Consider the following 13,103-nt stretch of genomic DNA (forward strand, 5'->3'; position numbering starts at 1 on the left):
CGCGAAAGGAACAACCACGAGAGAATAAGCGCGAAAGGAACAACCACGAGAGAATAAGCGCTAAAGGAACAACCACGAGAGAATAAGCGCTAAAGGAACAACCACGAAAGAATAAGCGCGAAAGGAACAACAACGAAAGAATAAGCGCTAAAGGAACAACCACGAAAGAATAAGCGCGAAAGGAACAACCACGAGAGATTAAGCGCGAAAGGAACAACCACGAGAGAATAAGCGCGAAAGGAACAACCACGAGAGAATAAGCGCGAACGGAGCAACCACGAGAGAATAAGCGCGAAAGGAACAACCACGAAAGAATAAGCGCTAAAGAAACAACTGCGAAACTGATTCGCTTTCGCCCTGAATCCCTTTCGCAGTTGTTTCGGAGACCCTTCCAAACGCGCTGCGTCGTCCACGCCGGCGAAAATTAGAATCTGCGGATGTTCCGTGGAGTGCACACGGTACGCCCCCCAGCGGCCACATGTGCGCGCACCGGTAAAAGCGAGCGCGGGCAGAATCTCGCTTCAGTTGGTGGAGCGCAGTGCTCCTCGCAGGATGTTAGACGGGTGGTGCTTGTAGACGTGGTGTCGAGAGCTCGGGACGAAGTTCGTCCAGTGACAGTCCGCGCGCGAACGGAGAAGGTTCCATACGAACTGGGCGATAAAAAAGAAAGATTGTCTAATAGGCCATGGCTAACCACGTGATCCTCATCTTGTTCCTAGGAGGGATGCTAGTGACGGGAGCAGACTTGGGAGGTGAGCCTAGATAAAGTACACAAAGCTATTTCTATTTCAGTGTCGAGTTCCGTGAATTATTTTTATGCACGTTCATAAACTTACGTGTTTTCGGTTCCCAATAAAAATTACTTCGATGTCACGTTTATCGAGCACACACATTTGACCACAGTGCACTCTAGAAATATTGAGTTTTAAAACATATCTAGGGTGTTCGGAAAAAGAAACGTAAATCACCAATCCGGTTGCTTACATTTAAATCACACTGAATCAATCAAAGAAAATATTATAAGTAGCTATAATTTTATATTGGGGATGTGTAAAAATTCTAAACGATTCAACATGTGTATCATGTCCGTAACTTTTTTTTAATTTGCTTCATTTTACTTCGCCTTTTGTGCCACTTTTGGCTAATTTGCGAAGATGGGGATATTAATGAATGGACACTTACAAACGTCCATGCCCAGGCCGGGATTCGAACCTGCGACCCCTGGCGTCGCAGCGCGATAGCTAACCACTCCGCTACGGGGGCCGGCTCATGTTCCTATTAAAAGAATAACTGTAAAATTGCATATTTTGTCTTAAGTACTATTTCCCGAACAGTCTAGATATTTTCTTGCCTGTCTTCGTGGCTTATTGGTTAACGTAACGCGCCGCGCACTTAGCTAGGTATCCTAGGTTTGAATACTAGCTAAAGTACTGATATTTTGTGATGTTTTCCTCTGCACCATTTCATCAACTCATCATCAGCCCTCATCGGCGCGAGTAACTTAGACATTTAAACAAAAACTATAAAAATAATAACACCATTACAAATATAAATAGTAACGAGCGTGAATCTTTGTTGTTAACTCGGGCCACGCATAACGGATTTGTTTGTTTTTGTACAGTGACATAATCCTATAGTTCTTACAATGAGCGTCAACAATAACATGAGGGATTTGTCCATCGCTATCTTGTTTTAATTTCTGCTTCGTCCCTGCTACCTTCTTTTTCTGCTGGAACCTCAAGAAAAGATGCTCGTGGCAGCAGACTCGGTCTTTGTCTTATCGTGATTTCATCATGCTATGTATGCAATTACGTCTGTAACACATATTGTGAAGTTGTAGCGATTACTTTCACAAAAATGTTTTAAGATTATGTCCCTTAACATTCTTCTAATAATAAACCTAAATTCTCTCGTAGTTAGGTTAGGTTCTGTTAGCATTAAAATAATATCGCTAAATGCTTTCTAAAGAAAAAGGTTCTAAATTACCTGTACATTCATTCCCACTGGTCATAAACTTGCATTTTTCTAGTCTTCATCTGTTCTTAAGATTTGTAACATCCTCTTAGCAGACGAATTACGTGGCAGGAGCAAATTTGACGCTTATTCTTAGTGCTGACACGTGCGTGGCAGCAGGCTCGGCCTTTTTTTAATCGATAGATTTAGTTGTTTTACATAATATATTGGTTCCAGTGTGCGGAAAACACAAATCATGGAGACATTTGATCGCAAAGTATAGCCCACGTTAACAAAAACCTGCCATCTCAGAGTACTTTCTCAGCTTTTTATTAGTAAAGCCGATGCACTCTAAAATAACGAAAGAACACGTCGGAAATTGCAATCAACTCTAAACCTAAAACTCCTATCCTAACAACGTAAAATTATAGCTGCTGTTTTGGAATGTCGTATTGGGTGCTATATTCACTTGCGCGTGGCCTTCGGGCTGCTCTGCTTCACGATAAGGAAACACACTGAGGTAACAGGCGTACTCTATTTCACAAAACACATTTCCGCGAGTTAAAAACAACGGAAAACATTCATAAACAACATAATCTTTATAGACCTTGCAAAATATTTCACTTTCTCGAGGGCGTACAAGAAGGTCAAGGGTACCAATTTCATCATATCATCACTCATCCTCATCTTCGTGATTAGCCAAAAGTGGCAGAAAATCGAAGTAAAATAAACTAAATCAATTAATTAAATCCCCGTTCGCTTACTTGAGATATAACCGTAGATTTCCGACTTCGTAATATGTTAATCTACAAAAGTCGATGTTCGCAAATTTTTCAACTCCACTTCAATTCCATGATTTCGACACATTTCGAGAAGCCTGACATCTTAATACAGTTGTGTTCTAGTGCATATTACGTACACCTCCTATTGCAAAAGGATTTTTTATGAAGCCGAAAAAAAAGAGTCCTCATTTCGGCATACAAACCTTAACGATAACGTAATAAATATTGCACTTTTTAAGAGACACAGTATGTGATACTAAAATAGTTGACCCCAGTATCTCTCCTAACCTTATGCTTTTTGCTTTTTCCTCGTTGACGTAAAAAAAATCTCAATGTTTAACCGCAAGAGGCAAGAAACCAATGTTTAATAACAAAACACAAACAGAGCAAACTGAGGGACTGTTTCCACAGATATAATTCCCACGATTCCCTTAAGGCCAGAGTTCAGATATTTACACAACGCAGCATTTATTAACCAAACATATGTCACACACACACACCATCACATACTTCTGTATAGTCGATTTCAGTGGCGGAATTGTCAGCAAAGCGCGCTACGGTGCCAGGTGTTCCAGGTTCGAATCCAAGCCTGTCTAGGCATGAGTGTTCTTTGTGAATGTCCCCTCATTACATCATGACTTGTTTTCATCTTCGCGATTAGCCAAAGAAGCATAAAAGCGAAGTTTAATAAGCCAAATCAATCAATCAATATATATCATTGGCGGCAATTAGGGTCGGAGAAAGGCGACAGTTATTTCCCAACTTTTTGTCACATCCCGTCCCCCGCTCCCCTTCCATTGGCCCCTTAATGCTAAGCCGTGTCTACGAACAAAAAAAAGTAAATTTTTCTACTCCCCCTTTTAGTTTTGCAACTCAATCACCGCTACTGACACACACACACACACACACATATATATCAGTACCCTATCCATGCGGTCTAAGGCATCATGCTTTGGGAACCGACTACGGGACGCACGCAGATTCGCGTCTCCAGGGGAGAAGCGTAACAACTTTTGTCCTGAGATTTCGGCCTGAGCATGAGATCGGTGACCACCAACCATCGTGAGAATATTGGGGAGCTACGAATGACTAGCGTAACCCGGTCATGGACACCTACAACAACGACTGGGGTTCGTCGTGCTGACCACACGTCACCCCGTAACTGGTTGGAATTGAGGCCGGCATTCGGTAGGTAGGCCCTGTCTGTGCAGGATTCTGCGCCACGGTCTATTTATTACCTGCCAATATGTTGATTTGTGCCTCACGATGCAATGATACATGAGAGTTAAGTATAGGCTAATATTTGTTTAGAAATTGGTGGTTTAAGAAGTCAATGGATGGGCTAATTAGATTGATTTTCCATAAATTGCATGTAATGCGTCACTTCGGTAATGGCGTTAGTATACAGTATCCGAAAATTAGGAAGTAGCTGTAACTTTCTAAAATTAATATTCGGTACTTTATTTGCGCTAATATACTACATTAAGAACTTGCCTCTTTTTCATATGAGCAGATTTTAATTGCATGCAACTGAAGCACAGGTATTTATATGCATTATATACGCAAGTTTGCGTGCTGCGGAGGGGGGGGGGCAGAATAAATACACATGGTCCATTTGAAATTTTTAATGCGTATGTGTTGTATGACACACATGTGCTGTATCTTGTTTTGTGTGTAAAACAACAGTAATTATTTAGGTTTGGAAACAGTGTAAAGTAATATGTGACACGCTCCTTTTCTGAGTGAAAGCCAAGGCTAGCTCAGTTGACCAATTTGTAGAACAACGGCATGCACAACAAGGTTCGAGTCCTGGGGGAGCCTGGATTGTGGAGGGAGACTGGCAGTTGGCAGATAGGCAAAGGCCCTTCCAGGGCTGTCGAGGCACGGATTATTTTTATATATCCTGTTCTTTCAACTCTTTCCTCTTCTTTCAACTCCTTCAAACTCTTTCCTCTTCTTTCAGCTCGTGCGGTTAGTTAGAATGCTGCATTTCGGCTGTGCAATGCTAGAACAAAGGTAAGCTGAGAAAGGGCAATGAAAGTACAAACTCGGACATGCAAGTATCGCACACATGCATTGATCTGCATTTACGCTAGATCATAGTTAGGGCTGCGGTTGATGAATACGGTTTTTGCATGAATTCCTTATGTACATTTTATTCGTGTCACTATCTTCCTTTTATCGGGGGAGGGGGGGGGGTGGGAGAGAGAAGGGGGGGAAGAGTTTTTCACAAAGTTTGTTTTTACAATGTATGTTGTAGAATGTTTCATAACGTTAATGCCGCATACAGGGACGAATGAACGATAGGGGCGTTAACTTCGTTCAAGAACTTGTTTACACTTTAGTAAATTTTTCCTAAAAATGAACGTTAATGAAGAGAATAACTTTTCTGTTCAATATTTAAAAAATATCCACGTAGACAATGGAAATATCCAGTGGAATGTTCAAGTCTCTAGCGGTTTTGGTACAAAAGTTACGTACGTTCAAAAGTTTGGTTGCGCGACTTTTCGGACATCTTGTATATGAGCACCCTATTATCTACGCATATATTATCTGCTGGTGAGGAATATGTCAAGAATAAAACCCTGAGGAATACAAAGTTCTGTTGGGAAGTGGATTTAACGATAGTCAAGGCTCCGCTGTGACAGGCAGAGGAGGAAACTCTGGTGAAAGCACAACAGGAATTACCCATGATGCATTTAGGTTTGCCGATGAGGCAGTTCCGTGCAGACATGCAGATTCATTCGACGAGTAGCTCTCCGTAACGGCTGAAATCAATTAGTACCACGTGATCTGAAGTTTTTCTTCTCTTGTTACCAGTACTCTAATGCTTGCGGTTACATTTGCGAATATAGTCGATCACGCACACACACACACGCATGTGCTAAGTCAATTGCAACAACACTAGTTCCCCTCTAATAATCAGTTACGTGATTGATGTGTGGAACTTTACTTCGGAGAAAAGAAGCTCCTTACAACTCTGGACTTTGAATCTACACTGAAAAACTATTGTATTAAATTGACATAGGTCCAAACTGTAGTCCGAAAATTTTCAGATGATTTTCCTTTAAATATATAGATGACATCATTGAACTTCTACAAAAAAATGCCATTCATGGTAGAATGCTGAAATAATCAATTAAGGCAAATCAATCAAGACCACAGTTCTACTTTGTAAAACCCGAAACCAACATCTTTTATTGTAAGGTCTCTATTCACCATTTTGTTTTCTTGTCGTGTTGATGGCAGGTGCAAATAGGCACTGTGCTGGTGAGTCCTTAATTTTTAATCGAAAAATTTCTCCTGAAAGTATTCTTCCCATTTCTATTCTCATTTCAATAGTCCTATCACATTTCAAATCATGTTGCATACATGTTGAACACACACTTCGGTTTTTTTCACCGCTCTTCGACGTCTCATGTAACATCTGAAAGTTCATTAGAATTCAAGCTATAAGGAAGCGTGCATCGTATACGGAAAATATAAGGGGCACCATTAAGAAACCATTTTTATCTGGACTATCCTCCTTTGCTTGGCAAGTTGTAGCTTTGTGTCCGCGTACACGCAACACGAACATAATCATTAATATGAACTACATTAGCTCGTTTTATTACAGCGTGTGCGTAATACGGAAAAAATATAGTCTGAATCTTACGCTACGAGGCAGTGGAAACTTTGTTTTCCGCTGGAGAAACAGTAAACCTACAGCGGGGTGAGAGTTTGAATGTTTTTGATACCATTGTTTAGTACGGTATGCGCCAAAATATACAGTACTGAAACTCGCGCATCTCGAACACGTAGTTGCGTTTGTCGACGGGGCATAGTTCCAGCTGCACGTGTTCGCAGTAGTGAAAAGGAAGTTCTGTTGTGCAGTTGTTGTTGGAAATGGGACTCTCGATGGAGCAAAAAGTATTCATATAGTTGAGCATTATTTCCGCTCATACGGAAGCGGTCGTGAAGGTGGACCAAGTTTGAAAAAGGTGACTGGTCTATATGCAACCCAAATGACAATCGTCCACTCCACATGCCCTAACCTAACCTAACCTTAGGTTTCCTGACAGTTATGCAACCCAAAAGGCACGATTGTTATTTGGATTGCATATAGACCAGTCACTATATTGTAACATGTCTCATACTTTTGTTCATCTTTTCATTTCAGTACTGTATATTTTGGCATACTGTATTTGTTGCCCGCAGACACTAATGTAGTGTGTGTTAGTTCTGTAAAGAGGATTTCGCTCGTGTGCCAAATAGTTCGCACGGACGACGCTAGATGGCGTACGGAATTGAGAGCTTCTTCGCTTGAGCGAATAACGCTCGAACAGGCAAAACGAGCGGTGTACGCTCGAAGCCCAGCAGTACACATATAACCGTCGTTTGTCTGAGGTAGTGGGGCCCAAATATGGATCTTGAAGTGAAAGATGCAGTCAAATTGAAACGTAAGTGAGCATAGTCATTATCTCCATGTTAAAATGTAATTTAGTCTATCTTACCAATACATTCTGTTATATGAAAATAAAACAGAGATGATTGTGGGCTGAAACTGCCAAGGCGGATATTTTACAGTCATGTGTCTACGATTAATGTCACATTAAAATGATGGCTGACTCCAACGAGAGACCGAAAGTGCAGTTCTAACGTGTGTAACCGGGAACCGATACAAAGTTTCGTTGGTTACATACAGGAATCAGATTTACATATATGTAAACAAAACATAACTTCATATGATGCTAAAATGAATGTTATTTTGTATTTTTTTTTTCAAATAATGGTATGCACACTCGACAAATGTTATTTTATCTACTTCTTTTTACATGTATTAACTTTTAACACACATTTTACACATTGTAGTTTCTTTTTTTCACATTTCCCGACATCTATTCAATGTCTATCCTATTACTACCTTTTCCCTTCCTGTGTTAGATACCAAAGGTTTTCCATTAATCTGTACTCTGTTCGTTTTGTAGTCCCTGTTTATTTTAAATATTGAAATTAGACATTGCGTCCGTTATTCTAACATTCTTTGTCAAAAATAGAAAAATACAGAGCATAAACTTTTGCGGTGAAATATATTAAATATACTCCCATTACATGACGCGATATTGCACAGAGTTTGATTAATATCTGTCTTCAGGGATAACAGGAAGGATATTCACATAAAAAACATTTTTGTATTTGAATTTTACTTTACAATAATTGAACTGTACTTAATTAACTTAATTATTAATATCATACAAACCTACTTGGGTAATCCATTGTTTTGGAAATAAAGCATATTTTATATTTAAATTTTACATTATAATTCACATCATGTATGCCTAATGGATTTTTAATTTATCTAACTGAGCCACTTGCTAAATGAAAATTGTTATTTGTATTTTTTCTTACATATAATATATTTAGTGAATATTTACAATATATGTAATAGATAAGTCCCTATTTGAATACATATTTTGATTAAAATAACTAAACATATATTTACATATTTATCACTTTTAGTAATACGAGTATAAACCCGTTCCATGGAAAATAACTATACTCTCTACATGTATGTGTGTGTATGTATATATATATATATATATATATATATATATATATATATATATATATATAATACACACAAAGTTACATTAACAGATGAAATGGATGAAGGGGCAAACAATGGCACATATATACTTTGACCAGGGTTGAAATCTGGGACCTGTGGCTGACAACTCCGAAGGTCGACTATTATAACAATAAAAACATGAGTATTGTAATACATTGTTTCTTATCATTGTAAATAAACTTAAACGAACTTAAGCAGTCTAAATATTTAGTTAAGTCCTAGCGATCAGTAAACAAGAGATACAATATAGTTAATGATTGATTGATTGATTTGCTTTTTGTGCCACTTTTGGCTAATTTGCGAAGATGGGGATGAGTGATGACATGATGAAATTGATGAATAGACACTCACAAACATCCATGCCCGTGCCGGGATTCGAATCCGGGACCCCTGGCATCGTAGCGCGATGTGCTAACCACTCCGCCACGAGGGCGGGCGGATAGATAATGAAAAATTAAGAACCGCTGGTATATATATTAGCGTCTTTATGCTCTGCACATGGGTCTTCGGGTGTGACCCCTGAAAAGGAGCATAACATTCGTCAGAACTGCAGCAGAAGGTGTAGCAGAAATATATTTTCCTAGGCCATTTTTTCGATGACGGTGGAAGTAATGCGACAGAATGCTATGAAATTAAGCGAAGTTGTTTCTAATTTAAAACAGAAAGAACAATGTTAGTTACTCCATGAGTGGCAAATAACTAAAAAAAACTCGCCGCAAAATGCATTCTTCTGTGCCATATGGGACACATTACACCGTTGCGATGCGTTTAACCAGGATCTGAGATACAACCTGGCGCATTTGCGGTGATGATAACATGTTGGAATGTCGGTGTGTTCAGGTACACCAGGAGAAAAAAATGTAGATCTGTAAATTTCTCCTCATTTAAAAGCACAATAGGTGTTAGTTATACCCTGCACCAGCGTAGTTCTGGTTTACCTCTTCTGTTGTCACAAGCCATTGGTTTCTAAACATCCAGCTTTTTCTTCTTCACGAATTCACTTCCTGTAAGTAATTTTAACACTCTTTGGATCAATTGATTAATTGATTTCACTTCGCTTTTGTGCCACTTTTCACCAATCGAGAAGATGAGAATGTGATGATATGTCGAAATTAACGAAGGGACACTCGCTATGCCAGTCCGGGATTCGAACCGCGATCCTTGGCGTTGTAGCGCGCTGTGTTAACCACTCTGTCACGGAAGTCGGCGAAAATTAGCAGCTCTTCGTGATTCACGCTAGGTATACGTTCATCAGCATACAATAAATATATCACAGTTATTTCTTCTAACACAACGATAGATATGGAAAATCTCTCTCTGATATGACAAATTCGATCTATCGAATTAATTGCCGCCTGCATATACGCAGAAAATGAGGAACTCGTTGATGGCGTAGTGGTAAGGTCGTCGCCTTGTGAGGTAGGTGAACCAAAGGTGGCCCTAATTAAGCTTCTAGGGCAATTTACAAATCTCTAATTAGAGATAAATTAAAATAAATAACTCCTATTACTAGTTAACAATATGTACCAAATGGATATTTTGTAACATTGCTTGTAACTAAAAAAAAATGAAATTACAAAACCGTTACATCTGTTCCCAAGATAGCCCATGGTTCCCAAAGGTGACCCACGGTTTATAGTTGTCTTAGAAAATGATGCTTGTGCTCAAGAAAACATATTTATACATGATTATACCTAGGTACATCTTATCAGAGAATATTGTTTGTGTCAAACTTTTGATTGTTGACATGCATTATATACAGTAACGACGACTAGCAGACCTTCGTGGAGAACTGGTCTGCACAGTCCCTACGACACCAGGGGTTCCACAATAACTCAAATAAAATGTCTGTTGGTAGGCCGAGGCAGTGCATGGTGCATGGTGCACCTGAGGGGACTAGGTATATTAATGCAGTGCCATTTGTTAGCTGTGTTAAATACTAATATGATTTTAGTAACGTTGGCCACCTTGGGAACACGGCCTACCTTTGGCTCACCCACCTTGATCAAGGGGTCCCAACCGTTACTTTTGGAAGCATAATAACAGTAAACCGTTTGTAACGACCGCCATGTTAGGCAGATTTAAGTTGTATATTGGCATTTATCTTATTCGTATAGTTTCAAGTTAAGAACTTGGATTAAATTATTTATACTTAATTGTTTTTATAATTCATGTATATATTTACGTTTTATCATATGTTATAATATTATTCGCGTACTTTTGCAACATATATTCAGAATTTATAGCCTAATTTTCATTGTTTAAGCACAAGTTAAATACATCTCTTCTTAATATCGATTTTTGTTCAACAATGTACAAGATTGAAGTATTTTGTCTTCGTTATAAACTAAATCTTTATTTAATCACTTTTTTATGTGCAAGGGCAAATATGATTTATTTGATAAAATCAGTTTAGTTATTTCTATATAGTTTAACATTGTAATATTATAGCAAAGTATTTCTCCCTCGTTTTCAATAAAATATCGTATTCCTATTGGCTGTTTATGTTAGGAGTGGGGGGAACCACGCTTCGTGTTCTTGGCGATGTAAAAACTTCCACGTTGGCATTTTTAATCGTTGCCAACCTGAACTTTAGCTTACTATCGCTAATTAACATTGATGTGTTATATAGGTAAATTATCAGTTTTTCTTGCGCTATTTTATGTTATGAGTTTGTATTGTAAGTTAGAACAATCTGTTATGCTGCGCCTCGCGCTTGAGGTAAGCAGTTGAGGTCTTGCTATTAACTGTGAAGGCGGTGCGCGGACTCTCGTGTTAAATAAGTTGTTTATCACTGCCTGCGAGCGTGCAAGACCCAACAAATTATAACTATTAACTTGTGCGAATCAGTATGTACGCGCGCGATTCGTGATTAAAGATTTTGGACATTTTAATGATAAAGTATTTGGCATTTTATTTACTGTCACGTGTCGCAATTCGGTGGTTTCCTTCCTGGAGGAATGTGGATCGTCTTAATCCCGATCCCTGGGTGAGAACTGGTGCTCCCAACTGACCAGCCAGAGCAAGGAGCGGTGTGTTGTCAATTCGAATCTCCATACCCTGGAGTTACTTACGAGTGAAGACAACGTGGGGCATTGCATTGCAATTTGTGACCCCGCAACGTGGGGCATTGCACGTTACTTTTGGCAGTAAACCGTTTATTTTTGGCAGTAAACCGTTACTATTGGAAACATAATAACAGTAAGATGTTACTTTTGGAAGCATAATAACAGTAAACTGTTTCTTTTGGCAGTAAACCGTTACTTTTGGAAGCATAATAACCAGTAAACCGTTACTTTTGGCAGTAAACCGTTACTTTTGGCAGTAAACCGTTACTTTTGGCAGTAAACCGTTACTATTGGAAGCATAATAACAGTAAAATGTTACTTTTGGAAGCATAATAACAGTAAACCGTTACTTTTGGCAGTAAACCGTTACTTTTGGCAGTAAACAGTTACTATTGGAAGCATAATAACAGTAAAATGTTACTTTTGGAAGCATAATAACAGCAAACTGTTTCTTTTGGCAGTAAGCCGGTACTTTTGGAAGCATAATAACCAGTAAACCGTTACTTTTGACAGTAAACCGTTGCTCCCGGATTCGATATCTGGTAGAGGCACAGAGTAGTTCGGATCCTACTTTAAACTGTAGGTCCAGTCCCGATTAGCCTCCCTGTGCTTAAATTCAACTTTTTTAAAAAGAGTCCTTACTGTGATCACGACAACCACGGCACCAATAAATTCTGAACTGGAGCTGGTGAAGTTTCAGACTAGTCTCTGCTTCTATGCGACACACACAGCACATTTCCTTCTTAAAGTTTGAATTTCTAGTCGAAACCTATTCACATTTTCCAGCGGCAAGCTGCGTTTGATAATCGCAATTCCTGGAGCCTACAAGATTCGATGGCGTCTGTGGTCCGATTTCCATGACACAACATGCAGGCGATCTCTGCGCGTGGGCCATTTGGCACAAGTTGCGCCAACCCGCATCCCAGAAAATTTAAGAAGTTTTTTTTTACCCCCGCTCTTCGAGATGACTTCCGGTTTCCTGCGTACCCGTTCCGAAAGTATATTTACTATGTTCGAAATGGGAAATTTCATCATAGTTCAAAATAGGGAAAAGCTAAAGTTCATATACGTAACACGAGACTTTGGCTAGCACTTCGCTATTTTAAGGATGACCTTTGTGGAAACTTCCAAACCTCGATCTCACATTCAAGTAGTACATCCTGGTCTGCATTTGGCACACTAACGCGGCTCTGGCGTCCAGACTCACTGTCAGAATAATCCTGTGTGGGGTTGTGAAGTCCATATATGTTTGTTTCATCCATCTCACCTTATCACCATTAATACTTATCTTCGCGATTAGTCAAAAGTGGCAGAAAGGCAGTGTCAAGCACAAGAAATCAATAAATCAATCAATTTTGCTATTTTACTCTATATAAAGATTCGTAAAACTCCATACATTTTGTCTATTATCAGTTCAGCGTGTTCTGAAAGAAAGAAATAATTTACTAGATACTGAGTTTTACTATTCCTCTACACCTTTCACAGTAGATGTTACAAAACAGTAACCTAGTGTGCCTAACTCTATAGGTTTGTAATTAAGACATCTGAACCCGTTGGCAGATTGGTTAGTACAGCACACTACGAGGCCAGGTGTCTTGAGTTCGAATCCTGGCTTGGGCGAGGATATTTTTTTGCCAGTGTCCCTTCACCAATTTCATCATATCCTCATTCATCGTAATCGTCGCGATTAGC

The 13,103-nt window shown here is 39.2% G+C and overlaps 1 protein-coding gene across 3 annotated transcripts in view; it reads left to right on the forward strand.

The window, feature by feature from the left end:
• The first annotated feature begins 536 nt into the window (after window positions 1-536).
• The window catches only part of LOC146002875 (lachesin-like), a 606,899-nt gene continuing 594,332 nt past the window's right edge, over window positions 537-13,103 (forward strand). For all 3 annotated transcript variants that reach the window (XM_083140902.1, XM_083140903.1, XM_083140904.1), the window contains exon 1: window positions 537-752. In XM_083140902.1, the coding sequence (XP_082997028.1) occupies window positions 686-752 (67 nt within the window). In that variant the 5' untranslated portion in view covers window positions 537-685. The remainder of the gene's footprint in view (window positions 753-13,103) is intronic.

The sequence above is a fragment of the Lepisma saccharinum genome, chromosome 19 (genome assembly GCF_977018435.1).
Source record: "Lepisma saccharinum chromosome 19, izLepSacc3.1, whole genome shotgun sequence".
NCBI classification, from domain to species: Eukaryota; Metazoa; Arthropoda; class Insecta; order Zygentoma; family Lepismatidae; genus Lepisma; species Lepisma saccharinum.